The sequence below is a fragment of the Clupea harengus genome, chromosome 17, assembly GCF_900700415.2.
Source record: "Clupea harengus chromosome 17, Ch_v2.0.2, whole genome shotgun sequence".
Lineage (NCBI taxonomy): Eukaryota > Metazoa > Chordata > Actinopteri > Clupeiformes > Clupeidae > Clupea > Clupea harengus.
This window is the reverse complement of record NC_045168.1, coordinates 13,401,971-13,424,313: the sequence shown is the minus strand read 5'-3', so window position 1 is coordinate 13,424,313 and position 22,343 is coordinate 13,401,971. Positions and strand designations below refer to the sequence as shown.

Sequence of the window (22,343 nt, the reverse complement as noted above, 5' to 3'; positions counted from 1 at the left end):
GAATGTTCAAAGAGATATCGCTGGAGATGATGGAGATCATATGTTTAATATAGTAACACTTTCTCTACTTAAAATTACGTTAAATGATCAGACTGTTTGGAGGTAAATGACCAGGAGAACAATTGAAACATTACACAGACAATACTTTTTAAATGTTTTTTTAATTCTCCAGAACAACTGGGACAAAAGTAATTTGGAGAAGAAACATTACAGAAACATGCACAATAAAAGAATAAAAATCACAGACACATAAAGGATCCCCCAATTACACACAAAAAAACAGTAGTGTTCATCATAAGGAAATTAAACAAACCAGTAGCATTTATCATAAGAACTGCATCCCACCATCTGTTATACAGAATGAGCTCCTCTTCACTCCTCTCGTCCTGGTGGTGGTGCATGCCACAGAGAACACCGGGCTTTTGTCCTTTGAAACATCACTCTTTGAGAACACCAACCTTTGCGTAACCAGTCTCCGCCACACCGGGCATATGTATGGCTTATCAAAGTCAACCACGTTGCTCCGTCTCCAAGAGCTTGAAGATGCCGATGAAGAGGTCGATGGTGATGGTGCCTCACGCGGCCTGGGTGCTGTGTTGCTGGATGTTTCAGACGAGTTCCCGTAGTTCCTCATGATGGCATGCACGGTGGCAAACACCACAATGCCATAGTCCCTGCGGAGTCTTTCCAGAAGCTGGGTACACTTTCGAAGGTTGGCCTCCTGCCTGGGCACGCTCCCGCCGCCGTTGCACCGGTCCTGCCAGTAGAAGGCTGAGATGCTGTCCAGGACCAGCAGGCCCAACGTAGGCCTACTGCTGAACCAGCCCTCCAGGTAATGAAGGCTGAGAAGCATCTGGGCCGAAGTGCTGCTGTGAACCAAGAAGAGCCTCTGCAGGCATGCCTTTACCATCTCCTCATCACCCTCCTCTTCCTCAGTGCCCTCCTTTGGACAGCTCTCTCTTGTGGGCTCCGCTGATTGCTGAGCCAACCTGGCCTCTAGGATGGTCACCAGACGAAGCGTGTCGAAGTGGTAGTCGGTGTCCACGAACATGACCTCGGTCTCCAGTCCCCCATGCTTAGTGGGTAGGATGCAGCGCACAATCAGGTGGTACAGCATCTCGCTTTTAGCTGTGCCCTCTGTGCCATGCAGCTCCACAATGTCTCCTTCAGGAAGAAGAAACCGGTGTTAGATTATTCATAACAAAGGCAGTTTTCTTTTTAATGATTCTTAAAATCTAGACAGTTACACTCTAAGAATGTAGCTACATCAACTAACAATATCAAAAGCAGTTTGCAGTGTCTCTTCTAATCTTGTGAAAAAGTTGGCTACCAATCCATACAAGGGGTTCACCGTTAGTTCTAAGTGAGATTTGTGAATCTTTCCACCAACTCGGTTAAATCCCCATAAAAGTGGAAGTGATCTCTTTAGTTTAAATAGCTGGTACAAGTTACGGCTACCTTGTGATGGTCCACAATCATCAGGAAATATTTGGGGCTCAATGTCCTTCAGGCATCGCCGCCCCTCAAGTCTGGCAAACAACTATAATACAAACAAATATTGTTGTTTACTGTCTCAACAAAATGATAAAACACTGGCACACAGGATAAAACACAGGATGACCTGTAGCTAAGTCATTTGCCAACTTGGTACTTAGGCTAACGGCACACACTCAGGTTGGCTTGTAACTTGTTCAATCAGGCTGTGTTGGCAATTCAACAAATGATTGATTACAGAGACGCCAAAGAGTAGGCTATTCTTCGGTGTAGATAAAGCAATTTCATCGATCATCAAGCTTGTCTCGATAGACACACTTATGTGTAACAACTAACGATCTCCTTACCTGTGCACCGGTTTCAGACATGCTGACATTTCTTTTCGTCCCACTTTATTTTTGGCGCACAAAAAAACATCACGTATGCCGCTGCTCCACTTCCTTCAATGTCAGCCACTATTACCGTAATGACACGAGTACATGCACCTAACTGCTCTCAGATAGCCTATTTTGTGTAGGCACAGCCTAACGAGAAACAATCGTGGCCACCTGACAGACTTGACATCGCATTGAACATTTTGAATGAACATTCAAATATTTGTTTTAAAGTGTGTGATAATATACGAGTAAAATCAACCGGCAATCTACGCACTATTAGGCAATAGCAGCCTAACCATCCAGGGTCTCTAATTACAAGCGGTCAGCAGCTCCTGGTCAGCCATTTATGACGCCTATGTGAACTCACAAATAAGTCTGGGACACTGTTGTATGTTGTTAATGTCAGCCCTATTCCACACTGAAACATTTAAAGTAGAAAAAAGAGAGACAAGTTACAACAGTACCATCTACTGGTGGGCCACAGTGAAAGTCTAATCTTTGCCTTGAAAAGCAATCACAAGCTTATCAATTGACATCTCTATTGTCTAAATGGGTCAGCTATCAATTGCTTTGGAAATGAATAAACACTCTGAAACATTTCAGTGCCTAAACATTTTAATCTAAAAAGGTTGATGTGTTCAAGTCGTGTATAATAAATCGGTGGGCCTAGGTTATATTCTCCAAGAATTGTTTTATACCGAGTGTGATTAGTCTACTGCATGTAGTTTCTGACAAAAAAACGCCGTTTCTCATTAAGATGTAGGGTACCCGTGTAGAAGGACAACCACAACGGTCTGTACCACTCTTGTCACCCAAACGGGCATACCAGCTGGAAAGCTTTCCGGTGTGGTTCTATTTTTTCCGCGTTTCCTTTTGACTCGGGAAGTACTCGCGCTGTCATAGAGAGAAGTAACGGTGCATGCGATAGCCGGGCACAGCCAGTTCATCGACCAGGTTTGTTATTGACAACACGAGTTAACATTTGTGGTTACATTATATTCGAACGCTTACGAAATCGACCCGCAGATATGATATGATGCGTGTTACGATCATTTATGCCTGTTTTTAGGAGATTGTAGCAGCATCGTCAGCATGGCAGTGCCCCTACCTCCCTGCGTGATTGACTGTGGGACGGGGTGAGTTTGTTTATCTCAGGGAGTATGTCCTCTGCGGCACTGCCCCTTACCATAACACAGCACTCTTTTGTGTTTATTGCAGTGAAGGAAGAAGTAGTGTACAATAAGGCAAACAGTCATCTTGGTAGTGCAGTACTTAAGTTATATTTTCCTGCTGTAGTCTACACATAATATCGGAAAATGTATCATTTGCGGTATAGTGGTACAATACAGAGACTAAGTAAAGATTATCTTTAAATTTGCACTGAAGATAGAAAGTGCAAAAGAAGTGTAGTGTTTTATTGGTTTTGTCCAACACAACAGTTGTCTTTTTATCTATTCTTATTTTTTTTTTTTACATCTCAATCGTTACATCTTACCACCTGTTAGTGGCACATTTCCATAATAGGAAAATGGGTCAAGCGTGCCTCCAACAAGAGATGTCACTGTGCTAGATTTTTGTAGTGGATTGTTCTGTCATTTTCATCAGTGCAGTTCTATTGGAATTCTGAGTTAAAATAATAAGAAGACAGATATAGTAGGAGAACCATGAAAGTAATGAATATGAATAATTCCTATAAAGGTGTATCCAACTCTGGCGAAATGTAGAATTGCGAGTGCTTCACAGGTGTGTTTTCAGCTGAGAGCCTCGGTGTGATAGTAGGGCATTCTGTACTTCCTGTGAGTGTGGATGGCAGGTTTAGCCAGAGGGCAACGCTGTGGTGACCAAGGTCACTTGTAATTAGTTGGAGCATGTTTTTGGCCACTCCTGAACAACCAATTTCCACTGAATCCACTTTCCTGCTTGTCAATTTGTTAGGCTCCTGTTTTAATGAAAGAGCTAATACAAAACTCAAGACTTTATGTTCATAATTGATGGAAAAGGGCTTAGGTTCAGGTACCCCATTAAAAGTTTGCTTCAAAGAGGAAAATATTAAAAAGGGTGATACACTTCCTGGGAGGAATAAGGAACTGTTCAGGGACCATCAGGACACTTAATTTGATTGCTTATTTTGTTTTGCATAAGACTTTATCAAAGTGAGACCTTCTTAAATGCACACTGTTCCTGTCTTTGACTTCAGGTACACCAAGATTGGGTATGCTGGCAACACGGAGCCACAGTTTATAATACCATCATGTGAGTACAACTAAATTGTAAATCAAATGCTGGAGGCAAAAGTTGTTTCATCTGTCAGACCCTAGCAAGCATGTGTCATGTCTGATCCAGCATGTTGCCCCATTGGAGACAGGCTAGACTGAAGAAACTGCAAGAAATAGAAGAAGTAATGCACTTCTGGGTCCTATTTATGTGCATGTTTAATTTTAGCCTTCACTTGTATTTGTTTGTTTCAAATATCTGAGAACTTGAGATGATGACTATAATGAGGCTTTTCTAAATTACACATCACATTATTTTTAAATCTTTTATAATGTATCTGAATCTCTGTACTTTTCTTTAGCATCTCAAGTTCTCATGCAGTGATATGTCCATATTTTTCACGCTGACATGAATTGAAATGAGTCCAAATTCAATCCGTTCTCTGGGCATACTAATATGTTATAATCTCGCAGACTTCACCTTCATTACAGAAAGAGAAATGCGGTGATGATAATACAAAGTTCTGCGCCTTCAGTTATATACCAGTGAGCTCTTTTGCACCAGGCTTTCAATTAAACCTGGCCTGGGGGAGCAGCTAATTAAAAGTCACCAGAATTCAACATTTCATTATTATAGTGGCCAGGTAACCTTGAGCAAGATAGGGCGCCCGCCTGAACGTGTGTTCACCGATATAAAAAAAATGTTTATTAAAAAAAGAATGTTCCGGAAGGGCTCTCTGTGAAAGTCTCAGATGGTGTCAGCGTTGTCACCTCTGAGGATGACGGCTTCAGTGACACAGTTTTGCACAGCAGATAAAACAAAGGCATTAACATGAGATGTACTCCTGTATACTCTGTAACAGGGTTGTTGTACTGTTTCCTCAGGCATAGCGATCAGGGAGTCAGCCAGTGTTGGAGACCAGGCTCAGAGGAGGCTTGTGAAAGGTGTGGATGACCTGGACTTCTTCATTGGAGATGAGGCCATAGACAAGCCCAACTATGCAACAAAGGTATGGCTAGTTGATATCTGTATTGCATGCATTTTGCCTTTAGAAGGAAGACATTCGGGATGCGTATGGAGGTCCCAGTTACTGCATGTACACATGTACTTGTATGTATTTGTATGGCACAAACCACTGGAAAGCAAATACATGCATCTAGTTTGATACATGCCATCAGTACAGCCCTGTCTGTTTTACTCTTAATTATTAATTAACAAAAAAAAAAAAATACCTGGCATGAATAGTCCTATAGTCTTATCTCTTCTTTTTAGCTGTCTTTGTCTTTCTATGTCTTTCTCTCAAAGCTTCCTCTCTCACACACTCTTTCTGCCTTTCCTTGCGTTCCTCTGCCTTTCACACCTAATCTCACTCTCCCATTAAGGACGCCAGGATATTTTGTTTTAATTAAAATCCACAGATTTTGCCCTAAGTTTGTCTTCCATTCATGCGAGTCCCTGATACAATCAGGGGGAAACCAAAAAAATGAAACATAGCTCCCTCATATATGTTTAGCCTTTGGAAGCAAGGATGGATCTGAACCAGTAATATCTGTTAGACTGTCTTTTTGTGCTGTTACTTAAAGTAACACTATGCAACAATTTGACACTTTTTGAGGTATGGTTTTATAGGCAACAAGTTTTGGCTAAAAAAACAAAAACTTTCACAGCATGACATTACCAGCTATACTGCCAAAAGACACTAGTTAGTGTGTTGGCAAGCTTCTATCAGTGTCAACTGGGCTGTTGGTGGTGTTTGCAAGGTTTTTGCATGCCTTTTAGGTAGTTAGCTTACTAGCTTTGGAACAAAACTACTTATTGCTGCTTTAAGATCAATCTGGTACATCCAAGATTCTGAGAACCTCTTCACCCTCTGTGCTAATGGAGAATTATGAAACAGGTAGAGATCGTTTAATGATTGCACTTTTGAGCCGTATTCTCACCAGCTGCGACTATGTGTTCCTGCATCTCCAAAAGTGGCCAATAAGACACGGTATGGTTGAAGACTGGGATCTGATGGAGAAATTCATGGAACAAGTCATATTCAAGTACCTGCGGGCAGAACCAGAAGACCACAACTTCCTCATGGTGAGGAGAAACAGATTGTCAGAGCTGAGGAGTGTGTTCTGTGTCGGGTGGTCAGATGTGAATGTGTGTGTATTTGCAGTACGTTGCTGCAAGTGGTTTATCATTAAGCGTTTGTCCTTTACTTTGGCAGTCATTTAGCATTGCAGATAGGAATGTAAGAACTGTGAACAATGTAGAATTACACTGTGAATGCTTCTGAACAATTTAGCACTTGAGCGACAATACTCCAGTGATGTAAGCACTGGCTTTGATCAGATCATTTTGTGTAAAACTAGGAATAATAATTGTTTAAGCACGTTATTATATTATGTAGAACTACATTGTGAATGCTTCTGAATGGAACAACAATTTAGCACTTGAGTGGCAACACTCTAGTAATGTAGGCACTGGCTTTGATCAGCAAAGTAGTCTAGACAGATCGTTTTGTGAAAAATTAGGAATAATAATTGTTTAAGCACATTGTTGTCTACCCTAAAAGAAGCAGGACTTGCCGCATTATGTATTGAAAAACTGATCTGAAGGCATTTTCGCGCAGATACATTTGTACAAGAGTATGGTAGTTAGAGCTCATCTTGCTTAAATCCTTAAACTCACCTCATGCATGGGATAATCCCTTAAACAAACCCTTTTGCAGTTGCACTGACCAAACCTGATTGTTTAACTGCAAACACACTTCTGGATGTGTGTGTGTGTGTGTCTCAGACAGAGCCTCCCTTGAACACCCCTGAGAACAGAGAGTATTTGGCTGAGATCATGTTTGAAACCTTCAACGTGCCCGGACTGTACATCGCGGTGCAGGTATGTTCGAGCTTCTCTCACCTGATGAAAAGTGTTGGGAGAAACCAATAAAGGAAAGCCAGTCATAAAACCTCTTAGGGAAATGGCTTCTATATGTTGTAAAATGTGGTAATAAAAGCTTTTTGAGGCCACGAAGACTTGATGATTCAAATTTCAAAAAAGCTGGAAAAAAGTTTGAAAACGTAACCGAATTCAAGTTAGTTTGAAACATTCCCAAAACATCACTGTATATCCATTTTGAAATATGTGATTTCATTTGTCTGGGGGGGGGGTATCGTTGTTCTCAGGCAGTGCTTGCCCTGGCTGCCTCATGGACGTCACGCCAGGTTGGAGAGCGCACGCTGACGGGCATCGTGATTGACAGCGGAGACGGAGTAACTCATGCCATCCCTGTGGTGAGATCAGTGCTCTGGGCTGCCTTTGAACCCGCGCTGCCTCAGAGCAGCTCACCAGATGACTAACACATGCATTATGAATACCGAGAGGCCGAGCACGGCTGGGTGTGTGTGCTGCTGTTGTTACTCTTATCATGAACAGTGACCCCCCCACCCCACCCCACCAGTGGGGCTCTTCCTTCGTTTCTCACACTAACAGGCTCATATTCTCTGGCTGCTTGTAAAACAAAAACAACATTTTAATTAATTTCAAGTGAATTTTGGTGCAAATAATGGTTTGAGTGTTTGCAGGCGTGTTATGAATGTGCAAAGAGCTAGGCCTCTCTGTGTCATATTTGCATCTCTATGCAAATGTCTGTGCCTCTATCTAGAGGAAGTCTCTGGTCCCGGAGGCCCAGAAAACACCGAATAGGATTGACTAATAGCTGGGTAATGGTGGACTCTGTGACATTCCACTTATACTAAGTGCAGTTGCATGAAAACCAATTGAGAGTATTGAAATCGTCAAGGTTAGGACCGTTTTCTCACAGAGCACGATTTGCAGAGTTTCAGTGCAAGGTGAACGGAGGTGCTGACAGAAAGTGCTATTTTCATCAAAGTGTGATATGCAGGTGAGGTGGAATATTAGTTGGATGAGGATGTGGTGATGAAGTGGCGTCTTTTTGTAGCCAGTTAGAAACAAAGACAATGTTTCACGGCTGAGATCAATGTGGTGCTTGTCTCAGAAACAATCAATCAATCAATCAATCGATCAATCAATTTGTTTATTTGATCAAGAGGGACAGTGTACATTCATGAACATTAAAATGTAAATGCACCCAATTATAGCCAAAAGGCTAATTTCCATTGGCAGTCCCCCTGTCAGAGTGAAAAAGGCTATACAACCTAAAAAAGGCATGAACCCCGTTTCTTTTGTATGACTTAATTTATAATCTATACCACCAGAATAAACACACAGCTTATTGTAATGTCTGTCTGCTGATGGAGACAGTATTCTTAGAAAGAATAGTGAAACTAAGATGAAATGAGATGAAGAAGTGATGTAGAAATGATGTAGAACTGAGTGTATCACTCCCTGTTATCCTGTGCTCACGTGCCCACCAGAGCTCAGAGGACCGGCTGGCAGTGTGAGTAGGAACTCCTGCCCTGCTCTTCTCAGAAGGGGACACTTATTGAGGAAATGCGGGTGCATAGGGAAGTCTTGTTTGCTGTCCACCTGTAAAACCCGGTTAGAAAAGCTCTCCTGTGATAGATCAATAGATCCCACCCGACCCCCCCAACCCCTGAAGAACCATGAGCAAATATCTAGTGTTCATTTTTCTGTTCAAACAACTGCGACTATTTTGGTTGGTGAATTTGTGCTTCCAGTATTCTACTAGTTGTGGTAGATTGTGTGTGACTACTGTAGAGATGCTGATGTTGCGTGCTGCCTCTGTAGACAGATGATCACATCAAAGAGTTCAGAAAGCAGTGAGTGTGCTTGAGACCTGCTAATGGCACTGTTATTTATTCATATGCATATATAATTAACACAGAACATGAGCAGTGATGCAGCACAAATATGCAGATGGTATGCAAGTTTGAGTTAATCTGTGTGTGTGTGTGTGTGTGTGTGTGTGTGTGTGTGTGTGTGTGTGTGTGTGTGTGTGTGTGTGTGTGTGTGCGTTTGTGTGTGTGTGCGTGTGCGTGTGTGTGTGTGTGTGTGTGTGCGCGTGTACATGTTTGTATGTGTGTGTGCGCGTGTACGTGTGTGTGTGTGTGTGTGTTCACTTGTTTTTCATACGGTGTGCTTGAAAATATGTGTTTATGGTTTGTGTGATTGGATTGTATATGTTTGTGCATGTGCACACATGTGTTTGTGTGTTTGTGTGTGTATGAGTTCGTGTGTGTGTGTCCTTGTGTGTGCGTGTGTGTGTGTGTATGTGTGGGTGTGTCCTTGTGTGTGCATGTGTGTGTGTTCACCTGCAGGCAGAGGGCTATGTAATTGGCAGCTGTATAAAGCACATCCCCATCGCAGGCAGGGACATCACATACTTCATCCAGCAGCTGCTCCGGGAGAGAGAGGTGGGCATTCCCCCCGAACAGTCGCTGGAGACCGCTAAAGCTGTGAAGGTAGGCCTCCTCCTCTCCCTTCCTTCCTCCCTCCATTCCAATCTCTCTCTCTCTCTCTCTCTCTTTGTCTCTCTTTCCTGTGTCCATCCGTCTCACTTGATTTAGATTTCCGTGCTCCTCTCTCTAGGTAGGCCTTCCTCTCCCCCTCTCTCTCTTGTCACCGTTCCCTTTCTCCCCACTTGACTAAGTGAATTGTGATTTTACACATTTGGCAGTGAATTTTGATGTGGTGCGCTATGAGTCACACACTTAGCTGGATACAGCTCAACAGTGTTCTTTGGGCATGACTTTTGAGAAAGTACACAGTTTTATTTTTTCAGTTTGTCTTTTTCTGTGTACCATTTCCTTTTCCCTTTCACTTGTCTCTCTCTCTCTCTCTCTCTCTCTCTCTGTTCCTCTATCTCTCTCAATCTACCTGGCACACACACACACACACACACACACACACACACACACACACACACCTCTCACGTGGTTACTCTTTTCCGCTGCATCTTTCCTTTTCACTCTTCATGTTTTTTTCTAAAGCTTCCTCTCACATGCACACACCGTCGTGGAGACAGAGACATAAAGTCTCTTTCACTCTCTGTCTCTCTTTCTCTCACTGTCTCTTTTTCTCTCTCTGTGTCTCTTTCTCTCACTGTCTCTCTTTCTCTCTTTCTCTCTCTGTCTCTCTTTCTCTCTTTCACTCTCTGTCTCTCTTTCTCTCACTGTGTCTCTTTCTCTCTCTGTCTCTCTTTCTCTCTTTCACTCTCTGTGTCTCTTTCTCTCACTGTCTCTCTTTCTCTCTCTGTCTCTCTATCTCTCGTTCACTCTCTCTCTCTTTCAATCTCTGTCTCTCTTTCTCTCACTGTCTTGATAATAGGCTGTGTAGCTGTCCCTCTTAAATGACTTGTAATAGTGATTTTATCAGAGTGTCTGTGCAAGATTGCAGCAGTATATTTGAATAATACCAGCACCTCCCCGCCCCAAAGGAAAGAATCAAATATGTGAATTCCAGTTCAGTGATAAACTGAGCTCATATACCAATGAATCACAAACCTGACCACAGCATGCTCTTTGCTGGGTATCTGTCGGTCTCCCTGTCTTCTTCAGTCTCCTGTGTGCTGTCTTTTTCACACTGTGCCTCACACAGAAACGATTTTCTCGATAGCCCAAAAGGCCCAAAGAAACATTTGTGAAATGTAGCGTGTAGAGTGCTCTTCCCTTGCCACATATTAATTCTCTGAAGATATGCATTATATTATGAAGATATGCATTATATTATAGCGATGTGCATTATATTATGAAGATATGCATTATATTTTGACGATATGCATTATATTATGAAGATATGCATTATATCATGAAGACGTGCATTATATTATGAAGATGTACATTATATAATGAAGATATGCATTATATTTTGATATTCTGCAGCACCTGCAAACCCTAAATACTAGCAAAGACTTCACATTTGGCATAAGTCCAGAGAAAGATACAGCTGTTAACTTGTGCAAGGTCTTGCCCTTCTCAACTCAAGGTTTACTTCACTTGTATGATGCCTTGCTTGACAGCCATGATCTTGACAGTGCTGTGAGCAGCTTTCTGACTGCTCTCAGCATCAGGGTTTTTGTTCTGTTGATGGATGGTTCGTTTGATGCTCTTAGGAAAGGTTCTGCTACATATGTCCAGACATTGTTAAGGAATTCTCCAAGTACGACATGGATCCCGGGAAGTGGATCAAGAAGTACAAGGGAATCAACTCCATCAGCAAAAGCGAGTTCCACATAGATGTCGGATATGAGCGTTTCCTCGGACCAGAAATATTCTTTCACCCAGAGGTATTGTCGTTAGGATAACACTGTATATGATTACCCCCAGTCATAACTGCATTTTTAACCTTGCTAGTTAGCTAGTTATCTTCCCAGTGCTCTTTTGTTTTCTAAATTGTACTTCATAAAAGACATCAGACACTCACTGGTACTTCAACATGTACTGATTTTTCTTCTGATGTTTTGTTTCTTCAGTTTGCTAACCCGGATTTCATGCAGCCCATTTCAGACGTGGTGGATGAGGTTATTCAGAACTGCCCCATTGATGTGCGGAGGCCCCTATACAAGGTAAACGCTTCCTCACCCAGCTCCTTCTCTGCGGTTCAGAAGTGCTTAAGAGACACAGACACGTCAAAATGTGGCTCTATCGGTGTCCAGCATGGACAAAAAGGACTAAAAGCAATTACAAGTGTGCCTTTTGCTGTGTTAGTAGGTAATGCCTCTGTCAATGAAATGGTCAGGGGATCTATTCACGTTGAGCATATATACCATGAAAGCGCCCCTGCATTACTTCAAGTCGCTCAGTCTCAAAAGCTGTAGGATGATTAAGTGTTGACACGAGAAGGAAGAGGCTATGAGTTCCATCTGCTGCTCCTTTTAAGTTGGCGTACTTACAAGGAAGGGTGGGAAAAAGAGACTTGCTATGGGCATTGACAAGATTTTGGATTGCTTAAGCTGTAAAAATGGCTGTGCACTTTGTTGTAGCAAATGGTCTCCACCAGGGGTCATTGTTGAGCCATGGTTTAGGACTCAGGTGCGCTGTGCCCGATAGTGAACGGCTCTGTGCGGCGTGTGAATACAAGCCGTTCATATAATGGCGATGAATCATGCAACACCTCTCCTTATCTGCTTTTCTCGCACGCCGTTGACCTTGGGAAATCACAGAGCAATCTGAACTCTTTCTTCATTCATGAAAATAATAAAAAGTTCCAAGAAAAGAAGAAGCTTGGTTTTTAAAAATTCGACAGTTCTCATAAACTTTGGTCATTCAGAGCAAGATGGTGAAATTGCAGGCGTCATTCTGACATAATTGACCTGCCTCTGAAGATGGGAGGGGCTCTGCTGCAAAACACATTATCCATCATTTATACATTTGATTTGCACAGTTCCAATTATTATGCAGAAGCAATCGCATTCTGTCACCAATATTCAGATTTATGCTATACACTTGACCCTGGACAAATGGTCACCCAACAAAAGTAAAAGGCATGCAAAGCAGCTATCGCATTTGAAGAATACAAACTAACTTATTGCCCAGACTATATTGATGCATACCTCCAAAATATAAATCACTAACACTAGGCAGTCCAAACACCAGGTAACCTTGCCCAAAGGCATTGGGTGCCATCATGGTAAAACTTGATCATACATCAGAGGTTTTATCATACATTTCTGCAGAGTTATGGTATCATGGCTGGAAAATAGCCTGTCCATTTACAGCTGGATAAGAAGAGAAGTTTTATGATGGCTCTTTAAAAGAGTGAGTGTCAACTTTGATGCATGCGTACGGGGGCTGGGTCACAACTGTTTTGTAAGAGCAGCATATTTTCAGGACAATTACCTCTCTTCTACCTCTGCAAGTCTGACAAAAAAAAGTAAAACTGATTTCACTGACCACAAATTGAGTGAGCAGATTTGTTGTCATTCACCATACAGAAATGATACCTTTTTGAATTAGCATTTCAAATTAAAAGATTGTATTCCTCCTGTTCTTTCTTTCTCCTCGCCTGCTCTCGAAAACACAATTAGATTTTGGAAGAAGGAGGCAGAGGAAAGCTCATTTGTCTTGTTACTGGTACAGAACTGGCTGAAGAGGAACCATTATTGTGGAGATAAGCATCTAAATCTCTGGCAAGGCCACCCTCTGTGGTGAATATTGTTCCCCTGTCAGCACGCTGTGCGACTTTAACACTCTCTGGAGACTGTTCAGCTCTAGTCACAACTCCCCAGCCTCTTTTATACTCCAGATATTCTCAGCGACCCAGATCTCTAGCTCTGTGTGTGTGTCTGTGTGTTTGTGTGTGTTAACCCCTTCCCTTGAGAACTGACGTAGAAAAATAAAAACTCTTTGGCAGTAATAAATACTCCTCTTAGGTACGTCTTTACGTTCCTTACAAGTGAATGCACCAGAGTGAAGGATTTCTAGTTAGCAAGCCAGTCCAGTATATTTCTTTCCTCTTATCTAACCTCAGCATACATACATATAGCTCCCTGCACTCAATCTCCCCCCCACCCACCGGTCTGCGGCGTGTAAAATGAACACCTCTCATCTGCAGAGAGATGATCCACGCTCCACCCCCCCTTCTAATCTCTTCCAGTGACACAGATAATAAATGGATGGCTACCTGGATGGGCGGATGGATGGATGGATGAAGAGAGAGATATGGAGGAGTGATGTTGCAGTTCTATTCACTGCCATTTCTTTCTTTTTTTGTTGTTGAAAATATTCCTCCCCAGACAGTGTTTCACCTCAGCCCAGTCTAAACAACAGGATTTATCTCTTGCCAAGTTCGTTAACTAGGGATTGACCTCTTGACTGCGCTTTGATGACATAGAGATATGCATAAGATCCCTTGTTATCACAGACCGATCGATGCCTCTCTCGGGTCACTGAAAGGGCTCCTGGTTCTCCTAGCATACTGTTGTAATTACTCCAGTCATCAGCAGAATGTTTTCTTATCAGCATATACAGATGCAGAGGAAGCTGACATTTCTCCCTACCAATGTACGATGGAGAGGAACCTTTCCTGGCTAAAACACAGATGCAGAGAATGGTAGCCGTCCCAAAAAAGGTCATGCTTTATTTAGCCTGTCAGTTGCAAATAAGTCTTTGTTGAGTTCTGTGTAAAGTTCAGGCCTTGAGTAAGATGAAAGCAGGTCTTGAGTGAGGGCCATGCAGGGATGTGGATAAGTAATATGATTACACTGGCTTCTGTGCCTTTGTATAGTACCTCTGCTCTCTTGTGTTGTACAGTTGCCAATTTCATATGATCTTTCTAAACCTTTAAATATATATGTGGACTTTTGTAGAATATATGATTTGAGCAAGAGGGAACTTACATCATACAGAGAACCAATTGGCAATAAAAGGCTCTGTTCCATCTCAATCTTCCATCTCATGCAGTAATACACATTCAAAAATCCACCCATCCCTACTTTTCCTTCGCGATCAATAAAGTATCTATCTCCCAAACCCAGAGGTACAATTTAAAGCAAAAGAGAACATCGGTCTCTCTGGCTACAAAATATTTTATGTCTTTATCATTTAATCAGATTCAAACACTCCAAGAATCAATTCGGTGGAACATAGTTGACAATGTTTCCTAAATGCGAACTCTGCTTTTAAGTCGTCTCGTGCACACATCCTGCATGGGCCAGAATTGCATCACAATATAAACGTCCTTCATTCTGCAGGGGCGACCCAATCAATGCCATATGAATATGCTGTATTGACCTGTTCATTTAATCAGTGCAGTATGCAGTAGGTTGTGTGGAGTGTGAAATATTACTAGTAGTTACGCCAACTGATGAAGCAAAGATTTGATGTTTGAGTGAAGGAAATTCAAATTGTGCTGCATGGTTCAGAGGGACAGTGTAGGGCAAAAATGCATACATTTCTCTCACACACACACACACACACACACACAAATATGTACACACATGAGAGCAGAAATGCATGCACAGTCTAAAGTCTGAATTGACGATATTAAGGCAGGTCTGATGACAAGTGAAGATATCTGCGATCGGTTAAGTGTTAGGAATGGTTGCTCTGAGTTTGCCCTAGCAAGACCACATATGTCCTTCTGAGTGTGCCCTAGCAAGTCCACATACTGTATGTCCTTCTGAGTGTGCCCTAGCAAGTCCACACTTGTCCTTCTGAGTTTGCCCTAGCAAGTCCACACATGTCCTTCTGAGTGGCCTCCAATCAGCGATCAGTAGGGGTGACTTAGTTCCATGACTTTGTAGTGAAGTGTTTGTTTGACATCTCGTCGTCACAACAATGGCAGCAGTGCTAGAGCTAGACAAAACGGTACAACCATTTGTAAAAATCGTACGCAAACTTTGAAGAATTGAAGCTGGAACAAGAAGAATATGAACACGTATTCATCAATGGCAAAGACATTGTTTATTTACTGCCAACGGAGTTTGGGAAAAGGCTAATATATCAGCTTGCACTGTTAGTGGCAAAGTAGGAAATATAGCACTCCCATAGTGGTCAATGCTGATTGGTTAAAGGCTGGTCCAGTGGTTTCAAAACTCCCTTTGGTTCCCAAAGTCTACAGTCATTAGGATGCAGCGACTGAAAACAATCCCCACTGGAGTGTGGCCAGATGCTATCTATTCAGGAAGTGAATTTGGCTCTGGTTATACCAGGCTACATATTTCCTACCCTATCACAGATCAGCAGAATGTACTAACACTGTGAAAGTCTTATGTGTGCTTATATTTCTGTGTCTGCAGAACATTGTTCTCTCAGGAGGATCCACCATGTTCCGTGACTTTGGCAGGCGTCTCCAGCGAGACCTGAAGCGCGTGGTGGACGCCCGACTGCGCCTGAGTGAGGAGCTCAGCGGAGGAAGGATAAAGGTCAGAGGTCAACGTGTCCTGCATGATTAGTGTCATGGGGACAAATCAAGGGTCAGGGTGGGCAAGAGGCATCGCTGCAGACTGACTGCAGATTACGTGTGTGTTACAAGACAGGAAACACACATGGGAAGTAAATGTTAAAGTAGTCAGGTAGACAGATTAACACTGGCAAATGGACATTATATTACAAATAATTCAGAATTTCTCAGATATAGAGGTTATTCAGTCTAGGAAAGGGGCTTTGTCATTACTAATCAATGTTAATCGATGGTTCTGCTCAAGGAGCACAAATTGATTAGATCATCATTAACTATTTAGTTTGATTCATCAAATTTGCTATTTGAATTCAATTCAATTCAATTTTTACATTATTAAAATAGCACCATTAACAATGAACACTGTCTCAATGTCCTTTACAGAACCCAATGCATCAACCCCGGCCTAGAGCAAGCACATTGGTTACCATATTAAGGTCAAACGCACTTTAAGCAGAACCCTGCTGAGGTGGAGCCCATCTGCCCATAAACCAACCTTAGAACAGGGCTCTCAAGTGTCACGCATTGGGCGTGACAGTCACTCATTTCGGTCTTTAATCACGCACTCCCGCCACACATCGTATTTCTCACGCTGAAAAAAACCTCTAGGCTATTTAATGTGCTGCAGCGCGCAAACATGACCTGGCCGCGCTGCCCTCACCATGGAGGAAAGTGTCTTTTGTATCTGTTGTATCTGGGTAACATTTAATCCAGCAACCAATGAAAATAAAGCATCCTGGAATTGCGCGCGACTAATCTTCCGAAAGTTTTGTTACCCTGAGGAAACCACTGGAGCTCTGAGCATCAGTCTTCTACAAAGAGCAAGTCGTCTCCTGTTTTAATGTTACAACAAATTCACAATGGTTTGACACAAGCAATGACAACTTGACTGCAGTTCGAGAATATTTCCCAGATAATTAGCATCAGTTTTTAATGAGTGTTTGTAGCCAACACAGTTTGCCTTTTCACTATAGCGTTGACTCCGAACTTCGGTAATAGGCTACAATAAATTCGAGTAGGCCTATTAAAAATATATATAGCCTATAATTCGAACGAATATTAGGCAGCCCTTAATATTCAATGATGTTATAGGGCATTATTTTTTGTAAATGTGTTTGCTTGAACATTCTATTCAGATTCCGAGGCTACTTCACGTGAAGTTGTGAATCGCGAGCTCATTAGGCATACTAGCATGTTATAAATATCCTGGCCATGGATGCATTAATCATTGCATCTGTCTTTCAAAAATGTCAGGTAAAAAACAAATAAGCATCCTGTCCTTCGCCCAAAGAGGAAAGCCCCCTAAAAAGGCCAGATTAGGCCCAGAGAACGTAAACACATTAGAGGAGGAGATGGTGGAAGAGGAAGAGACAGTACAGGTGGAAGAAGAAGAGACAGTACAGGTGGAAGAGGAAGAGACAGTACAGGTGGAGGAGGAAGAGACAGTACAGGTGGAGGAGGAGGAGGAGACGGTGGAGGTGGAAGAGGAGGAGAGAGTGGAAGAGATGGTGGAAGAAACAGTGGAGGAGATGGCTAGAACAAAAGGGAGAATAGTCCCAGGAGCAGCCACCTACAAGACCTCTTTTAATAGTGAATGGATCTCTAAATGGCCATTTATTACTGTAGGAAGCACCAGCTCATATTACTGGTGCTCTATCTGCCGCCAAGAGAACTCCCGTGCCCATCCAGGTGTGCAGGATGTGACAAGGCACATAGGCAGTAAGGGGCATCAGGCCAAACAGCAGGCACTGAAGTCAACCAGCGCAGTCAAAAACTTTTACTTGCCAGTGACTGCAGAGATGAGTGTGCAAGAGGTCAAGGTACATTTAAATGCAAAAGGTTGACTACAATGTTCATGAATACCATTTTTCCTAATTAATACATCCAATTCTATGACTATGGCATATATAATGGGAACCAACACCAAAAATGATAAGAGTCCTAAAAGGCAACCAACACCTACAATAAACAACACAAGTCATAATTCTCTCTCTCTCCCAAATTGAATAAATACTTAGTAATTGGTTGAATTGTCAGTGCCATGTGTCAAATCTTTTCTGCAAGTCTGATCAATTATTAACAACAACAAAACACTAATAATAATATGAGGGGAGGGGGGGCAGGGCTGGTCTGTGGGCATACGGCAGGGGAGGGGCGGGCGGAATGGGGGCGTGGCCGGGAGGGAGGGGATATGTCACTCTTGCCTGTCTTCAAAACTTGAGAGCCCTGTTAGAACAAGACAGAATCAGGGTCAAGTAAAAGAGGGGAAGAGGGGGAGGACAAGAAAAAAAAGAGCGGCAGATATTTCAGTCTGTTAATATACAGAGAAAAATGCAGGAAGCAGGAATGAAAAAAAAGCTGTATTTCTTTAATCTATATTTCCATCTGTTCTTCTTATCATTTGATTCAATAATTTTACCTTATACTGTATGATGGTGTAGGATTATGGTTACCCTGCAGACTAATCTGAACACACACACACACACACACACACACACACACACACACACACACACACACGCACACACACACACTTATCCATGCCAAAACAGTAGTTACCATCTTGAAGAGGGCAGGGCTGTCAGCTGTGTTCACCTAGCCTTTTGACAGAAGGGAAAACTAATGAGATTGGTTTAGATAGGGCACTGATCCTGCAAATGTGTGTGTGTGTGTGTGTGTGTGTGGGTCTGCTTGTGTCTACGTGTGTCTGCTTATTCACGCATATATATTTGTGAGCAACCACAAGCCTTCTCTGCCTCCGAGTAGCTGTTGTTTTTCTTGAGTTTTGTTTGGATGCTGCAGGCAGTGGTCTGCGGACGGCACAGCGCTTCACCTGACCTATGAGGCTGCACTGCTGTGGGGCTGTGGGTAGGTGGTCTGAGAGGTGATGTTTACTGACACTCTCCTCTTATTCCCTCTCCTCACCTGACCTATGAGGCTGCACTGCTGTGGGGCTGTGGGTAGGTGGTCTGAGAGGTGATGTTTACTGACACTCTCCTCTTATTCCCTCTCCTCTCCTTCCAGCCCAAGCCCATGGAGGTGCAGGTCATCACCCATCACATGCAGAGATATGCTGTGTGGTTCGGAGGATCCATGCTAGCCTCAACGGTAACTAATGCTAACGCAGATAAACACACTCCTCATTGCCCTGCCCTAACCTGCTCCCTACGCTGGAAGCCACTAGGCAGGAAGCATGAAGGATGAGTTTTTCAGTAAAAACTCGAGCAGATTCTTTTTGGCTTAAGCCTAAATGCATCCAACATATTTGGAATTTGGAATGGACATGTGTTCAGCATAGTAGTTCCAATTACCTTTAAACATTGTTAAAATAAAAAATAATCTTTTTTAAAAGTGTGCTGGGTACTTGACCATTTATGAGAGGGGTCTAGAATCTGTCTATACATGGTTTGGTTTGTAAATACTGAAATGTATTCCGAGGCGAATGCCCATCACTCAGGTGTACTCTTACCCGTTCTTCTTCACAGCCTGAGTTTTTCCAAGTCTGCCACTCCAAGAAAGACTATGAGGAGTACGGCCCCAGCATCTGTCGCCACAACCCCGTCTTCGGCGTTATGTCCTAATGCCAGACAGGGCGTCATACTCCAACCCTCCCGTCGTACGCGCTCAGACCAGCATCCAATCATCCAAGTTTGTTCCTACCTTTGACAAGTCCCGAAGCGCTCCAGAGTGAAAGCCACGCACTTTAGCGGAATGAGAATGAGCTCCGAAACAAGAGCCAGATGATTTGTTGGATTCAGATCCAGAGAGTCTGGCGGAAGGGGAGTTAGCCCACACTGAATGTTCAATGTTCCAAATGCAGCATCAAAGTCAGAAAAGAAACAAAACAACAAACAAAAAACACACACACAAAAAAACACAGCGAGAGATGAATAGAAAGTACTTCAGGTGAAGCCATACAATGATGACTGTTTTTTTTATTTATTTCCTGCGTTATGTTCCCCAGCCTAAAGGTTAGCTTCAGAACCCAGTCTGCACGAGATTGTATTGGAAGGCACACTAAGCTTGAATTGTAGCACTACCAGACTTATGAATGAATAGAATGTCATGCTTTGAAATTGTACATACAAGACATAGATACATATATAAATATATATTGTATGACAAATTATCCTCAGATTAGTTTATATTTGTATTAAAGCAAATAGTTTATCAGAACCTGTGTGGGGGGGATGGGTACGCCTATTTAAAACAGAGTATATTCACAACAGAGAATTGATGTATAGTGAGAGTAAGTTCAATTCTATTTATTAAATTATTTTTGTCCAGCTCGTATTTGAAAGAGAAAGGATTGACTTTAACTTGTATGTAGAATATTTATCACCCATGTGTTTTATTTAGTCTGCTGCGGTGGAATGGTAGACCAATATCACAGCTCCCAGAGTTGTAGGACTTGTGTTTGCCTGTGACTGAGATGAAGCGTGCTGTGCAAAGCTGAGGGAAATAAAGTCACTTCTCAAATGCAGCTCTTGTATTGTTTTCCTGTGCCCCCCTCCAGTTGGTAAGCCATGGCAATAAGGCATCTTCCTATTTTCACCCCTCACCTACTTTCATTCTCTGGTTGACTACTTAGCATACCCTTGACTTGCTTCACTTAAAGCTGCTAGCAACTCTCACTTGTATTGTATTCTCTTTCTTGTACACACTCTCTCTCACACACACACACACAGTATTGTATTCTCTCTCTCTCGCACACACTCTCTCTCACACACACACTCTCTCTCTCACACACACACACACACACACACACAGAGACACTACTTACTCACACTATTTCCCTCTAACCTCGACTTAAAATTAAATGTGACTTTACCGCTACACTGTGTGCAGCACCTTGGCGTCACACACACAGCCTTGTGTACACACACTGGGCTGGGTTAAAGCCCTGAGCCCAGAATACCTCTCTCAGGGTGCTCTAAGCTCTCACTAGCCTGCTCTACCAGAGCCCTGGCCCCTTCCTGTAATCCCAGCCTTCCTCATATTCGCCGTCCTCCCCACTCTCACTACAGCTTTGATGGGGAGCGCACCCCTGGGAGAGCCTGGGAGTGCTTATCTCTTATCACCCTGTCCCCCATTGCTTATCGCAGGGCACAAAGATTTAAAAAAAAGAAACCCTAAGGCCAAAAATAACTCCCACCATAAATAGCCTGCAGAAAAACAAAGCCAGAACATCGCCGTGGGACAAAAAGCGTGAGACAAAAACATCACTAAATACCTAAAAAAAATCTGTAAATGTCTATGTTAGGTGCCTGTACTATCTCTCATCTCTTGTTATATTCTCTTATTGTGGAGAAGACTGAATCTGCTTTGGATTTGAACACCGGACTTAGACAGGCGTGCTCATCTTTATTCCTGATGCAGTACTGCACAACATCTCAGAATTCATAGAACACAACAGAATCATGGTGAGAACATTCTTACTTTGTGGTTGCATCATGTAGGCCCTAATGTGATCTGATCAAGACCCAAGCAGGGGCAGCAATTTTAGAAAGTGTCTATTTTCGTGAAATACCTTTCTCTCCTTTAGTGTGTGACAGGCAGGCCTCTGGCGCTGTCTCCTTTGGTCTCTCCATGGGGTCTGTGTAACCTGACATGTCAGCCGAGGGCGGCTGGGTGGAGGGGAAATCTTCTGATATCACAGTTTCTTTTGTGGAGAAGAAAAGACGACTGACCACCCGCTGGGGAAAGTCACATTCACATTCATGACTGCCAAGGATGCGACAGCCAACCTTTAATCTCCACAGGAAAGGATGTCCGGAATATGCTGCATCTTCCATGATGCGTTTTAAGACCACGTGAAAAGCTAATAGCTTTCCTTCAACCCAAGATGTATTAGTGTTAATCAGAGTGCATATTTGTGTAGGTATGATGTGTGACAGAACCAAATGTGTTTTTGTTTTGTTCCCCCCCCAACCTTCCGTTGTTTAACTTTGTCCTCCTTTTTTACTCTCTCACTTTAATATTTCTTCCCTGACTCCAAACACAGACGGTCCTCAGAGACTCGCCGCTAAAGGGAACATCTTGCTGGATGTTACCCCAGGGCTGTATCTTGTGTCTAATTAGCTCATAATCTCAGCTCACAAACACACTGCAACCCTGAGCCTAGACAGAGGGAGACCAACGAAGGCTGGAGGAATTTGCATAGCTGGAGACAAGACCAGAATAACATGTGTTTTTGCCTGTCATAAAGGGGACAAGACCAGAATAACATGTGTTTTTGCCTGTCATAAAGGGGACAAGACCAGAATAACATGTGTTTTTGTCATAAAGGGGAATTTTTGGAGAGGTATGAGAGAAAAAATTAATAGCTTCACGGATCACACTGAAAATGTAACTGAAAATGAGTTTTGTGGTGTGGTGGATGTGAGTTTCACAGTTTTCAATCTAAGCAGAACTATCGAGTTGGGAAGCTGA

The 22,343-nt window shown here is 42.7% G+C and overlaps 2 protein-coding genes across 2 annotated transcripts; one reads left to right on the top strand and one right to left on the bottom strand.

Annotated features, from left to right (window-relative positions):
• Window positions 1–142: 142 nt before the first annotated feature.
• xrcc2 (X-ray repair complementing defective repair in Chinese hamster cells 2) lies at window positions 143–1,987 on the bottom strand. The gene is made up of 3 exons (XM_012815105.2): window positions 1,842–1,987; window positions 1,459–1,540; window positions 143–1,164 (listed from the first exon to the last, which is right to left on the bottom strand). The coding sequence occupies exons 1-3, from the start codon at window positions 1,860–1,862 to the stop codon at window positions 326–328; spliced, it is 942 nt and encodes a 313-aa protein (XP_012670559.1). The 5' UTR covers window positions 1,863–1,987; the 3' UTR covers window positions 143–325.
• Window positions 1,988–2,691: 704 nt separating this feature from the next.
• On the top strand, window positions 2,692–20,394 carry actr3b (actin related protein 3B). Its single transcript, XM_012815208.3, has 13 exons — window positions 2,692–2,825; window positions 2,941–3,007; window positions 4,069–4,124; window positions 4,970–5,094; window positions 6,060–6,170; window positions 6,873–6,968; window positions 7,256–7,363; window positions 9,332–9,475; window positions 11,125–11,298; window positions 11,485–11,577; window positions 15,751–15,876; window positions 18,936–19,019; window positions 19,397–20,394. Exons 2-13 carry the CDS (start codon window positions 2,964–2,966, stop codon window positions 19,490–19,492), a joined length of 1,257 nt encoding a protein of 418 aa, XP_012670662.1. The 5' UTR covers window positions 2,692–2,825; window positions 2,941–2,963; the 3' UTR covers window positions 19,493–20,394.
• The last annotated feature ends 1,949 nt before the right edge of the window (window positions 20,395–22,343 follow it).